The sequence below is a fragment of the Sardina pilchardus genome, chromosome 1 (assembly GCF_963854185.1).
Source record: "Sardina pilchardus chromosome 1, fSarPil1.1, whole genome shotgun sequence".
NCBI lineage: Eukaryota > Metazoa > Chordata > Actinopteri > Clupeiformes > Clupeidae > Sardina > Sardina pilchardus.
In genome coordinates this window covers 31423946-31445287 of record NC_084994.1, presented here as the reverse complement: position 1 = coordinate 31445287, position 21342 = coordinate 31423946, and the positions used below count along the sequence as shown (strand labels likewise).

The 21342-nt window shown below is 43.3% G+C and overlaps 1 protein-coding gene across 1 annotated transcript; it reads right to left on the bottom strand.

Annotated features, from left to right (window-relative positions):
• Positions 1–4406: 4406 nt before the first annotated feature.
• commd1 (copper metabolism (Murr1) domain containing 1) lies at positions 4407–19778 on the bottom strand. The gene is made up of 3 exons (XM_062542110.1): positions 19597–19778; positions 18588–18908; positions 4407–4889 (listed from the first exon to the last, which is right to left on the bottom strand). The coding sequence occupies exons 1-3, from the start codon at positions 19768–19770 to the stop codon at positions 4782–4784; spliced, it is 603 nt and encodes a 200-aa protein (XP_062398094.1). The 5' UTR covers positions 19771–19778; the 3' UTR covers positions 4407–4781.
• Between the last annotated feature and the right edge of the window lie 1564 nt (positions 19779–21342).

Genomic DNA, 21342 nt, shown 5'->3' with positions numbered 1-21342 from the left:
GGCTTGGGCTGGTTAGGAGGGTCCGCAACATTTTTAACCTTTGACCCCTTCAGGTTGTCACTCATTCACCCTCCTCCTTAGAGCTAGAGTTCGTCACTCTACCATGTTCTGCTCCATTCCTCTGACATAACTCTTGCCCCCCACACACACACACACACCCTAGGCAAAGGTTAGGCTACTGACTCCAAGTCTGGAGGGTTTGCCTTTATATAAACCCCAACTCCTCCCTCAAGGCTCTTTTATGATGGTGTGGAGCGACCAGCGACATACTCTTATGAGATATGTAATCTCACTTATCAGCGGGGCAGCCCTGAGCTCTAACAGACTCCGAAAGAGAAGACATCAGCTGTGTTTACGTAGATGATTTATTTTTCAATCGATTGAAGTCATTCCAGATGGAGATTCCTTCAAATGTGAAGGCGTCCTACGTCTGACTTGCATGCGTGTTACTGTGCATAGTGAAGGCAGAGAGACGGTTTATAAAGCATATTATAAAGTAACTAGACAATCTTTGGTGAAGGTGTCCTATGTACTCCCATGTACGGCACACATGTGCACACAGAAGAATGTCATACACAATCGGATTACCCTTTTACATGATGGAGTTTCCCAGGGATTGGATCATCAAAATGTGACCGCCATCTCTCTCAATCTGATTGGAAATTGAGTCTGATCAGGTCGAATCTGATTGCTTGAGGTGGTTATATGGAAAAAAAAATAAATAAATAAAACTAGGCTATCAAGCCAATTTAAAGTGAAACATGAGGTAAAAACAGCACATTTGAGATTAGGACTTTAAAGGTATAGGGTAAGTAAGTGATGCTTATGTTTCTGAACAGACAATTTTGTCCAAGGCCATTTGCAGGTAACTCATCCCTCCCTGAAGTTCTCCCCGAGAAGCTCCACACAGCGTGTTGTTATTGTTTGGGGGACAGACGCGGCCTTTTCTTTGCTTCCACACCACAGGGGACAAGGGTGTTTTTTTTTTTTAACGGTGTATTCAGGGAGCAAGTGTAATGTATGGATATATTCTGTGATTGTGAATGATACAAATAGTGTCACATGCTTATTTATCACTTTGCAATGCTTACCTCTCTTTTTAACAGGCGTTGGAAAACAGTTCCATAGTTCCAGTGGTTCCTCCCACCAAGGATCCATCCAATGGTTCTTTTCAAAGCCAGATTAATGCCTGGACAAAACCAGTTCACACCTTAGGGGATGCTAGACGCTTGGTTACAGTGTGTGTGTGTGTGAGTGGCTACATTAGTCTCTCAGGTGTAAAGTTACCTTAGGTTTCACATAGCCTACGCCACTGGACACCTACACAAAAAAAACAATTGTTAGCCAGGTAAATCTCACCTGTCTCGCGGTGGCTCTAAACTCAGCTCAAGTTCCCTATGGAACAATTACTGCTCGAATTCTGCTTCATAACGACAGGAACGGAACTCAACCGAACTCGGCCTCCGAGAAAGTGCCGCAGTACCACTGGGATGGCACAGTGGAGCTCACAAACCAGGTGGAAAACTGTGCTCTGTCTGTGTGTTTCCATGTGCCTAGACATTGTTGTGTAACGTGAAATTTTACTCTTTAGAAATAAGCATCTTTATAATGTGTGTTTTCTTTTTCTTTTTTCTTTTTTGTATGATTTGTATGATCTTTTTTTTACTCCACTGACTAATGCGGATCCATGTGTTGGTAAGGGATTGGGTGGGATGGGGGGGATGGGGGGTGGCCAAAATGCTTTGTACTGTGTGCTTTGTATTGTGTTAAAAAGTCAATAAAAATTACATTACAAAAAAAAGAAATAAGCATCTTTATAAGCCATTTCTAAGCACACACAAACACAGTGGATATTACCATAAACAACAACCCTGTCAGCCCTCATGGAAAGGATGAACTCTCCTGCACTCGCGCGCACACACACACACACACACACACACACACACACACACACACACACACACACACACACGCATGCACAACCTGGTTCTACCTCTACAAATATAGCATCCGTATTTCACGCTGGCATGTGGCATACTGTTAGTGGGGAATGTGTGGAATTCAAGAGACAACTGCACAGATTACAGTCTGTGATGTTACCTTGGATAGAGTAATCACGTTTAAAAATCTCATTCTCTCAATTCACCAGGGAGGTACAAGTATTTTAAGCTCTTTGGGCCGGTCTTCTTTTAAAACAGAAAAATCAGAAACCTAACTTTTGTCCAGACAAAAAAATTAACAGATTCTTTCCCATTCCATTGGACATGTGCATTTAGCATAGTTCAAGATAAAGCTAAGGACTGTACATTTAATTTTTATTCTTATTAAGGATTGATTTGTTTTGTTTTGTTGTGCTATACAAACCCTACTCCTGGTAATCATCTTAACAGGGCAGTGGTAGCGTAGAGGCTGAGGAGCAAGCACGCAGCAGCCTGGAAAGTTGTGGCCCTAAGTTGTTCAGGGTCCAATGTAGTCCCTTCTAATAGCATTGACATGTGCAAGTCACTTTAGATGAAATGTGTCTGCTAGATGTAAATGTAGGCCTACTACTTGACGCAAGACGCCGTAGGGGAGTATTGCAAATATGTGCTTTAGTGATAATAAACCTGCTGGGCTACAGTGTGTTAGCTCTGAGTCAACAGTAAAGGTCCTCATTCAAAAATCCCAGACTTTGTTTGGCTAGGGGCTTCATTAGAGCAGTGGGGAATGAAGGAAGAGTTTATCACTGACCGCCTTTCTCACCTGTGCCAACTTCCTCTCCCTTACACACACAAAATTGATTTTCTTTCTTTAAAAAAATAAAAAAAAGCCTAAATAAATATATAAAAAATGGCCTCTAACCAGGCGTGTCTGTGTGTCTACAACCAACACTAGTGGGTGAGGCCGCTAAACCACACACCCTTCACCAATCACTAACACAGCCCCCGACCACAGCCTGTATTAGCCATTCCATCCACGAGAACCAGTCGTTCCGCTTTAAGCCCCTATCTCCCGTCTTGACCCCAGACACACCCAAATGTTGCTGTCACCAGGCCACCACATCTCTTCATCTTTTTTTAACAGCTTTCCCTGGAACATGCTTACACCCACCAATGCTGTAACTCTATGGCTTAAATGTTAGCTTTAATAGCGTAAATCAGGGGTCTCCAAACTTTTATCCTCTGAGAACTTCTTTGACAAAATGGACATGGCCGAGAGCTTTTGCTAGTAGCAGCTTGCCATGTATTCACATGACCGTTTGGATTTCCCCCCAAAACAGCTGAATACGATTTGCATGCTTTTTAAAAAAGGTTCCTTTTGACTAATTTACCTTCTTTCTTTGTAATTCTAATGAATAAACGTAAATGCAGAGAAAAGCAGATAGTTGTGATGTGTTACTTTCTGGTTTGTGCCCATCACTAACATCTTCGTGTAGGAAATATTGATGACGACAGCAGGTGTAATACTGCTATTAAAAGGCAAATGAGAGCAGGGAAATGTGACCTTTCACATTTCATAGACCATTAACTGTTTGTCAGTGATACAGTCCCATCTTGAAATCATTAAGACTAATCCCAATATTGTTTTTTTTATTTATTATTTTTTTTTTAAAAAAATGTTGTTTTTTTTAAGTCAATCCTCTGCAGGGATGACCTCCGACCCCTCCACCACACAGCCCTCCACTTTCGCAAAACGTTCGCCTGAGCACCCAATGAGTCAGCACTTTTGGGCCGGCTTATCAAGGCCAAAACACTGGTCACGTAGCTCAGTGTGTTGTCACACACAGCTCTTAATGCGAGAGTGATGCCACTACAAGACCTGTGTGACTCATCTTACGATGGTGTGTGGGTGTGTGTGTGTGTGGTTATATTTATATCACATCTTCAGTGTTCATATTCATAATGCCATATGCTGCAACATGTCTCATGCAGTGTGTGTGTGTGTGTGTGCGTCTGTCTATCTTTCTCTGTGTGTGTATGGGCCTGTGTGTGTGCATCTGTCTGTCTGTCTGTCTGTGTCTCTCTCTCTCTCTCTCTCTCTCTCTCTCTCTCTCTCTCTCTCTCTCTCTCTCTCTCTCTCTCTCTCTCTCTCTCTCTCTCTCTGGGCAGACAGGGAGGGTGCAGCACAGCCAGAGACACATACAGGACACTAGACTCATGGGGAGATACCAACCAGATGATGACCGGGGAAATACAACGATAACAGGGGGCCTTTAAAGTGATTAGCCTCCCGAAACATAAGTATGAATCAGACCTGATAGTGAGCTAACTCACTTACAGAGGCATCACTGGAAGACAAATGAGGCCTCACCATCCGGGGAGAGAGAGAGAGAGAGAGAGAGAGAGAGAGAGAGAGAGAGAGAGAGAGAGAGAGAGAGAGAGAGAGAGAGAGAGAGAGAGAGACACTCAGACACACACACACGGTAATTTGGTTAAGACTGTTTATGTCTTGTATGAAAAAAAAACAACACAAAAGGCATCGGGAAAAAAAGTGACATTCAGCAGACGTTGTAATTGCGTACTAAACTGAAAGTGCTGGAATCTGGACATGGGTGTGCAAGATACACATTCAACATATAAATGTGTACACACTCACTCTTCACTATACAATGCACAAGCCACCTGTAAGGGGCCCTTCAGACTTAAACACACACTCCAGGAATACAAACACACTCACACACACTCACAAAAATGCATACACACACACACACACACACACACACACAAAAATGCATTCACACATGCTGACATAAAAGAATATTTGTACAGATAGACAGACAGAAACAGACACATACACACAAACTAGCTTTTGTGAACGATGCTGTCAATGCTCTCCTGGATCTCAGCCATCTTCTTTAGCACCTGGTTCACCTTCGTCTCGTCAAACTCCAAACACACAAAGTCAGAGTCCTGCAGAAGGAAAGACATGCACAGAGAGAGAGAGAGAGAGAGAGAGAGATTAATGTTACATTAATATTCCAACATCGCAAAAACCCTTGAAATTAAGTTACAATCACAACTTTCTCCACACACAATGGCCCCAACTGTTTATGAGTTATTTTTCTGTGCTTGACCGTGTACTGTACGTCATCCTTTCTCTTTTTCTGCCTTCATCATAAACAATAGCATAAACATAACGAAAAAAGAGCGCAAAACTTCGCTCAAAGGCAGCGGAAGATCGGCGAGCCTGAAAAAACACGCCGCTCCCGCTCAATGCACCGCTGCCTTTGCTGTGGGAGCGGGAATATGAGCTCGTTGGCCTTCTCGCCGAGCGAGCTCCGTTTTCTCGCGTCATCTGGGTTAAGCGGTCCCCAGTGTGCCCCGGCGGGTAGCCGGATGCCCCAGATCTGGGTGCCAACGGGACGCGCCCGACACAGAACACGCTCGGGCGGAGACGGAGACGGAGACAAAGCCGGGACCTGGCAACGCACGGGCATCAAGACGGGGGTGGGGGGGGGGGGGCCTGGCACGATGCAGAGATGAAAACAATAATAATAATACTACACGCACGCAATATGAAATACAAGAACAACAAACCCATAAACACACACACACACCTGTCAGGAATGAGAGGAGGACACACACACACACACAAATCGAGTGCAATTCTGTCACAGAGTCGTATTAGGCAGATCAGGTAAGGTGTGTGTGTGTGTGTGTGTGTGTGTGTGTGTACGTGAGTTTGAGTCTGTTTTGGGTAGTGAGGGGCAGCCTAGGCAGATCATACAGCTCATGCAGTTCACGACAGCAAGCCATGCGATTGAGAGCCGAGGGACAAGAGACAGAAGAGGAACTGCTGGAGACAGACAGCTCCGTGTATGCAAATCTTACTATACATGGTCAACAGGCCAACCCTCAAAACCCACAGACACACACGTACGTCAACACAGGCACGTACACCGAGACGGACACACATACGCACACGCACACACACACACAGACACACGTACTGTACAGTACGTAAACACACACAGAGACTCCCACTTCTCCATAGGTGTAAGTGATGCATGTAAATACTATGGTGGTGAGCAGTGAGCACATCACTGACCCTACAGGCCGTTGTCTCTTAAAGAGGAACTATGCAGAATTGGCGATTTCATCTCTGGTTTCGGTTTCGCTTTTCGTTTTCGCTCATTTTATGCTTGCATATTTCTCTGCAGAGCTTCCCCGACTGCTTTAGCGTGTATATTTATACATGTATAGGCTATATTTAAATATATAAATTGCAAGCGTGGTTCTTCTTGTTCCTCACGCGTCTCAGACTTCCAGATGTAAACAGGGAGTGATCGTCTCCTGCAGAAACTGCAAGGTTGCAATAGCGGATAGGGACACTGGGGGCGGGAGGAAATATTACTGTTTTCGATGAAACTGGTCAGTCAAGCAAAACAACGATTTCTGAGCGATTTTATGACTATGAAAAAGTTGCATAGGGTCTCTTTAAAGCTTTCGTACGGGGAAGTGATGCATTAGCTTTGTAACAAGCCCCTTCCCCACCGTGAATGACGACACGACTGTGACTTTGTGCACTTTCCAATTTCAACCTCTTCGGCCGATTTCTCTTGTGCGTATATGTATGTCCATATCTCCATCTCCATTTACAAACCACTGCGATATCAACCACTTTCCTCTCACCACTGATTTCCCAGTAACCTACTCTCTTTTTCCCATGCGTATAGAGGGAAAATGAGTCTTAAAGAGGGCGGTGGGGGCATCCAGGAAGCAGATCATTGCACTGATGCAGCCATTGCTAACTTGCCTGCATCAACAAGCTCAAGCTCTGTGAAGCGTCTTGATCCACTCGCATGTCATGACACTCTATAAACAAAATTGAATTGAATTGATGTTGTTATGGCGTTTAGTATTTCACCACTGTTTTCCAGCAGCCTGTTGGTATCTTCCACACTTTTACAGGAAAGGGAGAGGCCAAATTGGGGGGCGGCGAGTGGGGTGTGTGTTGCGGGGGGGGGGGGGGGGGTTATCCTGTACTCAGATCAGATGCCACATCATCCATCTTGTCTAATAAAAAGGTTTTGTAGGGGGGAGCAATGCCTATGCCTATTGGTCAATATGTTGACTTCCAAATCCCGCCTGCACAACGTACGCAGCTTCACAACGTATTTCGCTCGCTCCAAATCGAAGCTGGGTTCTGTAAGCCACCTTGATCCAGGCATATATGTCATATGACACTATACAAATCGAATCGAGTTGCTGCTGTCTAAACGTCTTATCATTTCAGGCCTATTTTCCAGGAACCTGTTGGTATCTTCCACAAATTTACAGGAAGAATCCGGAGAGGGAAAAAAAAAAGACTGTGTGGGGAGAGGCGGATGAGCGGGAAGCAGCATCCTGTCCTCAGATCAGCTCCATCTGGGCTGATGAGCGCCAGAGCTCCCTCCCGCGTCCCGCCACTTATCTAATAAAGCTGCAATGCTGTTAGCACTGAGTGATCGGCCCGATTTACGGCCATCTTTTCCTTGATCGGCATCGGCTGCTTAAGCAATAAATGTCTGCAGTTAGGGGGGAAGACTCGTTGCTGTGGCTACTAAGGTGCAATGGTAGCAGTCCTTCCCCGTGTTTGAGTTTGTCATTCCGTAAGCAGACTATCTCAATAAATGCAACTGAACGCACTGCACAGGACATTTCCAGAGAGAACAGCACATGTGCAGGGCCTTAGATTTGAGCCACATAAGCCATGGCATCATTAGCGCTGTGAGGTATAACTTAGCACCAAATCAAGCTTTCACTTAGGGAATAATTTATGATAGGCCATCAGGCAGGGTGGTGTTGAAATTTGGTAGTCCTATACAGGTAAAACTTGCGACTAAGCGAGTCCAGGTTGTTTTTACATTAATTAACTCAATCAGGATTAATCCCAGCAAAAATGTTAATTAGTTGTTTTTTTTATCGTTTTTTTTTTTAGCGCAAAAAAAACAACAACTTGTATTTGATGAACTTTTCAGCCATCTCTAGCCCCCAAAATGTTCCAAATTAAAACGTTGTGTCATCTGTTCACACAGGGTACATTCTATTCCGATCAAGTGTGTATAAGCACTACAGAATCTGATCAGAATAGCTGTTGCTGATTTCCTTTCGCATGAAAAGCTACAGCAGGTAACCCAATACGTGTCTGTTCTATCGGAATAAAACTGCTCATCCGATCAGAATTGTAATCAATCAAGGTGTTTATATGGGTCATTTTTATTCTGACTGAGCCATTACTTTAAAATCAGATTAAAAGTGTTCAAGTAAATCCACCTACTAATATCACCATTTTACAACTATTCACTTAATATAAATCTGAATAAAGTAGGAGTTTTTGATGTGTTTGAAGTAGTGGTTGATTAATTAGCAAGCCGGTAAATAAATGTTCAATGCCCATAATTTTTCGCAAGTCAAGCTTCAGTTCGCCAATGTTACAGTAACTTAAAGCCACTTCTGATTGGTGGGCATAGTTGTGCATGAGAAGCAGATCACTCCTGTTAAGTGTACTTCACAATGTCATAGCAATGACATAATCATAGTTTATCAAGTATAATATACTATTGCAATACTGTACTACGACATAATACAGTATATCAAACAATTTCATTACCCTTCTACAGCAACTTTGAATTTTCCCTAATCAGCATTGGCCATTGGAGGTCTAGTATTGGTCGACTGCTACTCTGCCTGTTATTTGATGAATGGACGAGCCCCTCCTGGCTAACAGCTGATGCCCTCTGGTAACGCTACAGACACTTTGTCTGTGTCATGTCTGTTCTCATAAAGCATGTGTGGGTCCCTAATTAGGCAGCGTGACATGTTGGCTTAACACTAGTAAGCTAATGGCTACTTAAAAGCTTCATGGTGCTATTTCAGTTAGCCAATTAGCTGGTTTGATGCTCATTGAGTGCAAATCCAACCAGCTAATAGGCTAACTGAAATAACACCATGCCAATCTCTAGGTATGGTGAAGGGTATGTGATGATGATGTAGGGCCATTTTAATTCAAAAGGCCAAGGGAACTTGATCAGGATGTATAGTATTCTGGATCTACTGTATGAAATAACTAGCCTTTAAAAATCAATATATGCCTGCCTCTATGAGAATTTAATATAATGTAGGGGTGCCAATACTTATGACTCTGTATTTTAAGGAAGAACATTTATTTATTTATGATACATTATTCATTCACAAAGATTATTGGTGTCCTTAAAGGTTGGATATTTCCAAAACATGATTTTATATTCCTCTTTTTAGTCAATTTTAACATGGGTGTCAACACTTTTGACCATCAATGAATGTGGAAAACTTTGAAAACAACGCATGCATCCCCACTGGCTAACATGCTAAACTAACACCCTACTGTAACTGGTGTCTGCTGATGATGTAACAGGCAATGTTGTGCTTATGTTGGCGAAAGGCCATAAGATATGCTATTTACACGAAAAGCAATGAGGAAACAAATAGAATGGTTTACACTGCCCAGACATAAAAGAAATATATTTATAATGACTGGTGTTAATGTTTTAGTACACCCCCTGGTACACTCACACTAGTCAATATGCTCTCTCAACACACTATTATTCTACTGGCAATGGAAATGAGTCGCTGTCGTTTTTATCTCTTAAAGGGAAACTATGCAGGATTGGCGATTTCATCGCCGGTTTCGCTTTCGCTTTTTGTTTTCGCTCGTTTTATGCTGGCATATTTTTCTGCAGAGCTTCCCCTACAGCTTTAGCGTGTATATTTTACAAAACTCCTCAATCGGTCAGTCTGCTGTGCCTTTTCATGAGACTTCACATGACACTTCCTGGAGTAGACTATGGGTGCGTGCCCGAGGGCTCCTGAAATTGCAAGCGTGGTTCTACCACTACAGACAACTAGGGCGGCCGAAAAAAACATCGTTCGACCGGTAATGACTCATTTAGTCATATATAACAGTATGGAACGAATTGATTAACTTAAAAACGTTGCATAGTTTACCTTTAATACCTACTCTTTGGCAAATACTGATATGGTACAACTTGTACAGTAGGCAGGGTAGGTCCAAACAATCGACACCATGCATGCAAATGGACAGGATGGCAGGTTTTCTTTCTTTCTTTCTCTCTCTCTCGCTCTCTCAAATGTTATTGCTGATGTTAAAACATAATACAGTCCTCCCTGGCACTATTTCATCTTAACCAAAAGTTTGAGCAATCTTGTATCTGTAAAGCCCAACTTTGTGTGTCTGTGCACAATGCACATTCATGTTTTATGCACACACACACACACACACACACACACACACACACACACACACACACACACACACACACACAGGATACCATCATCCCTCAAAGCTCACTCCACAAGCCCCTGTGTTTGCAGAACAAACAGTTCTGCGCAGAGCAATGTCAGATGGAAAATTTCAACCAGAATCCCTGCACCATTTCCCAACAGTCCCTTTCTGTGTTGGCGATTGGCGATAAGGTGATTGAAAGAAAGAAAGAAAGAAAGAAAGAAAGAAAGAAAGTATATGGCATATATACACAGTATATGGCATATAATAAAGGTATATATGCATGTTCAAATCTAGATTAAAAAAAAGTGAAATCAATAGATTTTAAAAGTTTAACTTATTGAGGGTGATTGTTCTGGTGAGAGTTGTAATGGAATGGAAGGCAATAGAAATGAGTTGCTGTCGTTGTAATCTAAAACGAAACACATTAGACTGAAATATATCGCACTACATATTATATATTTATACAGCACTACTACAGACAATTGCACTCATTGATGCACTTATCACACTCATTGATGCACTTATTGTGTGTTTTTAATTTGTTGTTAGAAGTGCTCTTAAAAGCTTAAATGTTTTATCATGTTGTAAGTCACTTTGGTTAAAAAGCATCAGCCAAATGTAATGTAATATCAACAAACTCAAATTGAAGGCTGGGCTGTGCATAGCCCACTCGGGAGGATCCCTCATCATACCTTAACCTCCGCAGTCGGGCTAATCTACACCGGATATCGACTAACTAACTCACTCACTCCTCAACACCTCTGGTGGATCTGATGCTTTTAGACCACACCGCCACTTGTCATCACCGCTCATCAAATCTAGGCAAAGCATGCGACGTGTGCGGCAGGCATGACCCGATGAGCGCCGCTTCTGTTCTCTCGCGCGGGCGTCTTAATTGCTAAATTGCCAAGGCGAGGTGTCTAATGTTGGTCACGGAGGAGAGGTGAGGCATGGCCCCAGGTGACAGATCACGAGCGCATGGTTCTACAGGCTGCAAAGGGGGGGGGGGGTCCTTAAAGAGTCGTGATGCTCACTGATCTGGAAAAAATGAAGAGACCACATCAGCACAAGTTCCTAAGCACATCATCCTATGGTTGCTGAGTGATATTCAAATGAGTTAACGGTCATATTGAAAATGAGGAGATTACTGTAAATTTTTATATTACAGTCAACTCATTTGAATGTCACTTAGCATCTGTAGGATGTCATCAGAAAAAATGTGCAGTGGTCTCTTCATTTTTCCCACAGCTGTATTTTAAGCAGCAAAAACGGAAATGTTCAGTATTTATGAAAAGAACGTGAAAATATCATTATCATGAAATAACGTGATAATTTCATGTAATAACATGAAACGTATATTGTTAAAACGTGCAAAAGATCTTGTTATAACAAGAAACTTTCACGTAATTACTTGATACTGAGCCTTTTTTTTTTTTATTTCTAGCGTGACAGCAATACGCCACCGTAGGAAACGTTGTATTGACTCCCAAAAAAAAAAAACTCAACCATTAACACTGGCTGACAAACCCAGATAACTACAGTACACTAGCGCCACAATGGTGAGCCTGTTCCCGTGCCAACAGACCAATAGTGCCAATGGGTGGGACTGATGACCCAGTCTGTTTGTGTTCCGTTATAAAAAAAGACAAGACACCTGAGAGCTGCCACGCCTAATTAATGAAGAAAAAAAAAATAACGAAATTGAAAAGGAGTGGAGAACCTTGTGATAAAAGCAACATGGCAAACCTAGCCATGGGGCAGGGCAGAACACACACAGACACACACAGACACACACAGACACACACAGACACACACACAGTGTGAGCTTGTTTTAAGACATTCTAGAAGACCAAAGAACAAACAAAGACTTGCCCGACACGGTAGTAGGGCAAGGCCAACACAGCAAATTAGGTGCCTATGCTTGCCTTGCACATAACCTTGTCTTCACAGTAACACAAAATACTACCTTGCCTCCAAATTTATTTGATAATTGTACACGTTAAAAGTGCCTTCCTCTTGATTGTAGTTTAACTCAAATTTTGTGGCCATGTCATCTCGGCTTTAGTGTAAATGAGGTTCTTCCCTCAATTAACTTTCGAAGAATTACAAAAAGGGGGATATTACTACTACTACTACTACAACAACAACAACATCATCATCCAATAAAACTCATAAAAGCATTGGCCTTTCACAGCCTCGTCTTATCAAACGCTTGGGTACATTGGGTTATCTGGTGGGTACATGTACTCGCTTGGATGTGTGCCCAGGACCAACAGGGCACGGACAACGTCCACCTTGGCAACAGTGAGAGCGGCCACACAGGCCACAGACTTGTGCCACGTTGAGTGTGTTATTGAAACCCAGCCGGATTCACAGCGGTCTTACTAGGAGCTACTACTGTACTCTGGGTTCAGTTGTTGGCTAGGAGTTGGCTCAGAGACCACTACGAAATGGACGACGACAGTTGTACACATCAGCTAATGGGTGTTATCAAAGATCTTTCATTACTGACAAGATAGAGCAACATAACGCATTTCTATGGATGCAAAATTTGAACAGTTCCTGTCTGCTTAAAGGGGCGTGTCGCAAAGACGTCATAGTGGGATATCGATCTCTGTCAGATTGGCAAGCAGTGTTCAGTTCAAATGTAACGGAGGTCTGCTTACAGGGGGATTTAGACCCCCTCCCCTTTGCGAAGACAGAACGCGGAAATTATCGAACGTTTGCGCCTCTCGCTCCGCTTTAACCCTCTCTGGTGTTATGTGAACTTGGCTTAATGCCATGTAAGCACGCAGCTATTTTTTGTTTCTTGGTGTTTTAAGCCTCCAACGTTGTCTTCAAGGCAGCTCTTTCTGGAAGGTGCTTGGGTTAGGTGTGGGTTAAGGTTAGGATTAGGATGCCTTTAAGTGGACAGTGGCAGAACAGTGATTTACCTTAATGGGTGCCATGTGTAATGTTTTTGTTTGCTTAAAAACTAGACAACTAGACTAAAACTAGAAATAGAAACCGTGTGAAAGTAACTGCGTTGATGTAACGTCACAGACGTCAACGCTCTGGGTATGCATGCTCTGACAAACAGCAGTGGACCAGCTCAGATACGAGCTGCAGAAATGAAGGGGGGAAAAAAACATTTGATTTCAGCCAAGAAGTTAAAAAGTTTCTGATATAGAGAAAAGGTGAAAAAGGGGTGAAGTTCGGACATAAGGAGTACTTCTTTGCGCATCAGCAAACAGTTAAATATGCTACGTCTGGTTAATCGTCTAGTAAGCATGGCTATTCTCTTTGGAAAAAGGCACTGCTGTGACATCATAGTCTGGTAACTAAGAGACTGTGTCCTAGCATCAGTTGCTCTTTGATGGGTCAATCCACAAACAAAGCCTTAAGGAAATATAGTCCTGTTTTTGACCACCACCAGATTGGCAACAACGGTAAGAGTGATGAAATGCAGCGCATTGGAATATCATGTCAACACCAACCAGAGAACTTGGACTGACCGCAGAAAAATCAGTAAACACAAACAAAACATGAAAAAGAAGGCAAAAAAACCCTATATAAACTTGCGCATTGCAGCCCGTTTTGCTTACGTGGATAAAGGAGCAAATGTTTTGAATGGAAACTCTGGTTCCCTGAGCTTTAGAATAGAATGAATGCAATGCGTTGGTAAGAGTTTAGTGAGGAGAGTAAGCAAAAACTTACTGTTAGCATCTGTTTGGCATGCAAAACTAGTAGCATATTCATCTAGGGAAATCCTTTTAGGGAACTTTGCAAAATAATAAAAAGGGGGCAGCCGTGGCCTACTGGTTAGGGTTTCGAGCTTGTAACCGAAGGGATGCCGGTTCGATTCCTGACCAGTTCACGGCTGAATTGCCCTTGAGCACGGCACCTAACACCTCACTGCTCCCCGAGCGCTTTGACTGCAAGTCTATGACCTGGAACCCCTCCAGCCTATCGGAATTAAAGAAGCCCAACCATGAACCCTCCTGAATCCTCTCCAGCCTATCAGAGTTAAAGGAGCCCAACCATGAACCCTCCTGAATCCTCTCCAGCCTATCAGAGTTAAAGAAGCCCAACCATGAACCCTCCTGAATCCTCTCCAGCCTATCGGAGTTAAAGAAGCCCAACCATAAACCCTCCCAGAAGCCTTTATCAGGACTTGCGAAACCAACACACAGCTGGAGTCTCCCTCTGTCTGCCAGGGCAGCAACACAGTGACTGTCTAATGAGATATACAGTAGCAGCACTCAAAGAATCCTACACAGAAATGCATAGGGTTAGTTTGTAACGCCACTGTTGTCATGACTCTGGTCTACATATCTCTCGCCCTTTCATGTATGTCTCCCCCATTCACTTAAATGTGAAAACAGTTCAAACTGACAAAGTTCACAGTGCAAAATCCCAGATTTGAAGGTTAACAAAAATCGTATATTGCCATTTAGTTTTTAAAAAACATGGCAAATTGCAACGCTTCATAATAAAGCCAGTCAGGTGGCAAAAGTGCAGCCTGGCCTGCAGCATTCAGTCTCCTCACCTTATCTTACTACAACTTATCTTAATACACTACTCACAAAAAGTTAGGGATGTCTAACTTTCGGGTGAAATGAAATGTTCCAGTACAGATAGTACTGAAACATTGAACTGTTGAACATGTGCATTCAAAAGTCTAGAGAATGCCATATAAAGTTCACCTGTAAAAGGTCATAGTGGATGTTAGGCTAATCTGAAAATTTCACCCGAAAGCCGAATATCCCCTGACTTTTTGTGAGTAGTGTATACTCTATCTCACAAAAAAAACGTTTATGATTATCCTTCACGGCTGGAAAGCGACCGGTGACCTGGCGAGCCATGACGTTAGCCAGGTCCATTTGACTGCAAGCGTGACAGGCCATAGATCAAGATATTAGTAAAATGATCTGAGGAGGCGTGTCCATGTAAAGGAGATTCAACGTTCAAAGGACACGCCAAAGCAAAGCTCATCTTTGCTCAGTCATGACTCATCTCTCGGATCGATCATAAATGGATAGAGAGAGAGAGAGAGAGAGAGAGAGAGAGAGAGAGAGAGAGAGAGAGAGAGAGAGAGAAATCTTGCGGTGAATATCGTCATAGCATACCTCCCTCTATTCAACCCCTTCACCCTCTGATCACTTAGCAACAGCAGATTTGGAACTGACCATGGTAACCAAGAGCTCAGTTCTGCTCCAACTGACTGAGAACTCTCCTTTAGAATATAGTTCTAACCATATCCTCAGTGTAATCAATATCCACAATAAAAACATTTACCACAGAATAACCAATACACTTAGTAGAATCATAAGTAATATCATAAGTATAATCAATATCCTTCACATATTTAATGGAATAAAACTTATCTTTACTACAGCTAATAAAGTTAAGAGTGACGTTCTGTTTCCACAACGGCAGTTTCACTGGATCTAAGCAGACTTTTAAAGTGGCAGCATCATTTCTACCTCATCAATTGGTTTTAAATTTAGGCTATAGCCGTATAGGCAGCAGCTTAGCCACATAACACAGATTCCATTTCAGGTGGAAATTTCCCGGTGGATATTTCATGTCTTATCAAAGTGCTGACGGCTGTTAAAGGTCTTTGATGGGCCAATCCACAAACAAAGCCTTAAGGCCGAACACGGCGTTCAGCGGTGTGGGCTTGACGCGCAGGATTTTAGAACAGTTTTCTAACACTGTGCGGTTGTTGTATGATTCTTACAGTATATATAAAAAAAAGTCATAGAAACCACTGTGGTAAGATTGATTTGTTTAGATCCAGCTACTTTGACAACGCCATGTCATGGCTTCTCTACACTCTACATCTTCTATATAATCAATCAATGCACCATTAAATCCCATCAGTCTGATCAATACTCAGCAGTAGAAAACAACATCAACAGCACCCCACCTCACGATGAGTCATCTTTGATGTGATGAGCAAACAGGCATGTCCTTACAAGAGAGAGAGAGAGAGAGAGAGAGAGAGAGAGAGAGAGAGAGAGAGAGAGAGAGAGAGAGAGAGAGAGAGAGAGAGAGATGTGCATAGCTCATAATACACATGCAGATACATAGTCTTACTGGATATTCAACAGTCACAAGTGGAAAAAATAGGCCCATGTTTTTTTTTTCTTCAGAAAAGCACTGTTGTTAATAAATCACTTTGAGCAGACACAGTCTGTCTCTCAGCGTCTGACACCACCAAAACATGTGTGATCATGGAGCCACATGGGAGAAAATGGGTGGGATGGCATAAATCAGAGTCACGGTTGTCCTTTACTGAAGTGCAATGGTGATCCATTATGAAACCACAGACAATTCTCTCTCTCTCTCTCTCTCTCTCTCTCTCTCGTTACAGTTAGCAGTCAGTCAGTTAAAGCAGCAGGGGCGTAGCCAGAGGGGTGGCCCCGGGTGGCACAGGCCACCCTTGAGATTCAATTGGCCACCCCAGGTGCCACCCCAAAATCCTAGTCTACTATTCACCATTAACAGTCAAAGGCGAGAAATTTCTTGATGCACTTGCAGCACACTATTTTGAAATATCAGGGTTCAGAAATATAAGCAATCTAGCAAACATGCTTGCAGTTATAGGCTACATGGCTTATTGTTTTTAGCATGTGAGTTTACAATAGGCCTACAGGCTACTGCTTGCGCTAACACAAAAACATATATTTACCTATCGCATCTGCCAGTGCCCATTTATCTTATTACACACACAAAACCCAGTATTGTAATTGTAGAATCACGTAATAGGCAACATTTTATATCTGCCTATTCTACCTACTCAGCCGACACTGTTGTATTGTTATGTTGTATTGTAAATAGTCTACTACCCTAATATTGACATTGTGGAAGGTTTATAGCTTAGGCCAGTGTTTCTTAACTGGTGGGTTGGAACCCAAAAGTGGGTTGTGGTACTGATCTGAGTGATGGGTCGCAGAGCTTGTGGCTAAAAAGAAATAAAAAATCGGCAATTTAAAATGCTACCTGATCAGATCTATCATTGGCCCTTTATTTTGATAAAATGTATTCATAGCCTTATTTTATTCAGCCATTGCCATGGCATGGACATAGACAATGTTTATGTGACAGGTCATGTTAGATATAATGTTAGGGAGCTAATTTTATAAAAGTATGCAGAATTTTAAGATATCATGTGAAACGCAAGTTGGCTGCAACCCTTGGGCAAAATAAGACAGTGTAGGGTGCACATGAGAGCATAAAACCATCCAAACTAAAGTGTCACTTGGAAACAACGCACCCCTGTCAAAGACAAACCTGTCGAGTAGTACTTTGAGGTAATATCAGCAGTTAAAGACTTCACAAATGTAATGCCAAACATCTGCATTTTCCACACAAATAGGCCAGGCACTTCGCGTGTCTTATGTAGGCTACCTCACCATATTCGATGGCTTGAATGCTAAATATATATAGTTGGTCACAACTTTATGAAATTATGGGTTCCAAAACCAGACCAGTTAAGAACCACTGGCAAAAAAACATTTCACACTTCCACTTTTGCTCAAATGGCCCAATTTCTGAACGAGTTTTGTTCAGAGCTGAAAATGAGCTGAAAACTGTATTTGACATTTTATCCAATTACGAAGACATTTGATGTGAGAGGTCTTTGTCCTTCTTTGTCCTTCAATTTATGAGTATGGTGCTTGGTGCATGGATTTACTCATGCATGTGTGCTTATTTAACAACTTGAGCCTGTTTCTGTTTATCTAGATGCCACCCTTGAATTTACCAGTGCCCCACTAGGGCCACCCTTGTTACAAATCTCTAGAATCGCCACTGTAAAGCAGAGAGGGTTAAAGCGGAGCGAGAGGCGCAAACATTCGAACATTTTCAAGTTCTGTTTTCGCAAAGGGGAGGGGGGCGAAATCCCCCTTTAAGCAGACCAAGAAAGTGACGTTACATTCGAACTTGACTGCTTGCCAATCCGACAGAGATCGATATCCCACTAGGACAACTTTGCGACACGCCTCTTTAAGCAGGAACTGTTCAAATTTTGCTTCCATAGAGATGCATTATGTTGCTCTATCTTGTCAGTAATCTTTGGTTAAAGTGCTTCACAGAGAAGGGTGGAACCTTACTAACCACAAGGCAGCCATTATGCGTCACAACGCTCACCACACACCACAGCAGCTGGAGGTGGAGGGTGAGGGGGTGAATGAGCCAGTGATTATGGAGCCAGATTGAATGAGCCAGGTCTTTTTATCTATCTATCTATCTATCTATCTATCTATCTGTCTATGAGCAAGGTGCCTAGTCTTTCTTTTTCCCCCCTTTCCTTTCTCCCTCCATCCCTCCATCCCTCTCTCCCTTCCTCTCCTCACCTCTCCTTGTCTTCCCAGCTCCAGCTCCACCAGTGCCACGGCGTTGCCCGCCGCCGCCTCTCCTCCTCCTCCTCCTCCTCCGTCGCCGCCCCGGCTGCTGGCCGCCTGCACGTCCACCCTCCAGCTGAGGCCGCGCAGGCCGGGCTCCCAGCGGCTCTGGGCCACCAGGCTGTCGCGCACGCGCGCCCTGTGGCCCTTCCAGAAGCGGGAGAGGGCGGCCGCCTGCTCGCCGCTCAGTCCGCCCGAGCCGCCCTGCTTGCGGGTCTGGGCCGTCAGGAAGGCCTCCAGCTGAGCCTGGTCCATGTCAGCCGAGGCGATGGACTGAGGAAAGAGGAGGAGAAGAGGGGAGGAGGTGGAGAGGAAGAGGGGAGGAAGCGGAGGTGGAGGATGGGAGGGAGGAGAGAGGGATAGAAACAGAGGTTAGTACAAGCAGGCCTCGGTTACAGTGCAGTGCAGCCACAGGCTTGTCTCAATGAAACTCTTCACTGAATAAGTCATCCCGAAAGATCCTACAGCAAACTGGAGTAAAGGGCGAAAAACATTAGTATGGATAACGATGACTTCAAAACAATCAATGTCTTTAACTGTATTCTGTGAGTGGTTGCGTGGACAATACTGCCCTCTTATGCTTGTAGTCAGTATACCCAACTCAAACACACAAGCTCATGATACAGCTCTAGCCTAACTTATATTTGCCGGACTTTAAAAGTGAAAAAGTCCCACGACAGCCTCTGTAGGTAACCTGCCGTTCAAACTATCCGCGACAGTCTTTCGCAGCATCGTAAAGTGGCGTGTTAACACTGGCGCAGAAGTGTATCGAAAACATTTCAGCAATGCATCCGAGCGAGGGAAAAAGACATGCAACAGGCGACTTTCAAGTTATCCCTGTACGACAACAGACTGTCTGACTGTAACAGCCTGGTTGGTGGCGCACATTCATAAAACTAATGCTAACTTTTAGCGTCTCCAAACCAAGGGGAAGTGTTCAATCTACAGCTTGCCAAATCACCTTTACAAGGCCTTTCATTTTTTCGTGCAATGCATGGAATTCCTCTTGAGACAGGTCAGGATAAAGTTCATTTTTCAGCAGGTCCTCGGTTATCTCCAATTTATTGTAATAAACCTTTTGTGCGATGCCATTTAATAACCCATTTAGAGACTTCAATGTATCTGCGTCCGCCATGTTTTAATGTTGACTATGAAGTCACGTTACCTTGATCATGTGAGTTACTGATACGTATCAAAATAAGAGTCGTGGACTTGCAGGGAAAGTGAAAACCAGCGCCTCAAGTGGTTGCGTTCCCACCGAGGAGCAGCCCCAATGATAAGTCCATACAGTAGATATTCTTCATTTTCATAAGATAACATCATATTTGGGAAAAACAAAAAAGTTTGCTGATACCTTAGGATTGGAGATACCTGTGTTGTTCAATTTTTCCATGATCAAAGAGGACACTAACCATAGCAAAAACTTGGGCAATGGGCTTGCTACACACACAAGATATTTAAGGCGTCCCAACTGTACATGTCCCAAATGTACACTGTGCCCTACTCATGAAGCTTTGCACACGCGCATTTCTGCAAAAATAGATAGGCTATACCTAATAAGTGCCCAAAAAGTGTTACAATATAACCACAGAATGGAGGAACTTGCCTTTGGTTACACACAGTAAATATGCTATAATCTTTTAAAAACTTGTTTTCCACCTCATCCGTATTAGCTATCTGCCTTTTGTAGGATTAGGGATTCATTTTTTAATTATATTTTTCTTATATAGGCTATATATGGGCTTTTATGCCTTTAATCAGATGCAGAGAGACGAGAGTGGGAGAGAGAGTGGGGGCAGGATCCGGTAAGGACCACTGGGCGGGAATTGAACCCATGTCGCCGGCGTGCAGTACAGATGCCCCAGCCGGTCGTGCCACGACTGTGGCCTTACAGTAATTACATTTTTTCAATATGAAAATAAGACAAACAGCTCCTGATTATCATGTACTCTGTGAGCCTGAAAAAGACTGTTCCGAGAGAGTTTACTACTTGCTAGTGGTGTCACAGCAGGTCTCAGAAACAAGGGCTGAGAAGCAAAGGGGCGTAAGTGACATTTCACCAACTTTACAGGAGACAAATCGAACTGCTTCTATATGTTATTAAAATGTGTCTCCATCTCCTACTCCATCCCCTACCTTTGTGTTTATAAATGAGTGTGTGCATGTATGCTTGCTTGTTTTTGTGTTTATGTGTGCTTCTGTGTGTGGGGGTTCACGTGAGTGTGTGTGTGTGTGTGTGGGGGGGGGGGGTGATTGGGTGTGTAGGTGTTATATATGTGTGTGTCCATGTGCCTACTTGCCTGCGTGTCGTGTGTGTGCATGTGTCTGTGTGTGTGAGTGCGTGTGTGTTTGTGTATGCGTGCATGTGCGTGCGCGTGCCTGTGCGTGATTGTGTACTGTGTGTGTGTGTGTGTGTGTGTGTGTGTGTCTTTATGTGTGTGTGTGTGTGTGTGTGTGTGTGTGTGTGTGTCTTTATGTGTGTGTGTGTGTGTGTGTGTGTGTTTATCTGTGTGCGTTTAAGTGTGTGTGTGTGTGTGTGTGTGTGTGTGTGTGTGTGTGTGTGTTTGTGTCTGTGTGTCTGTGTGTGTGTGTGTGTGTTTGTGTGTGTGTGTGTGTGTGTGTGTGTGTGTGTGTGTGTGTGATACTGTATATGGCCATTGCCACAAAAGGAATTTCATAAAACTTGGCATGTATTCAGACAGTGCCA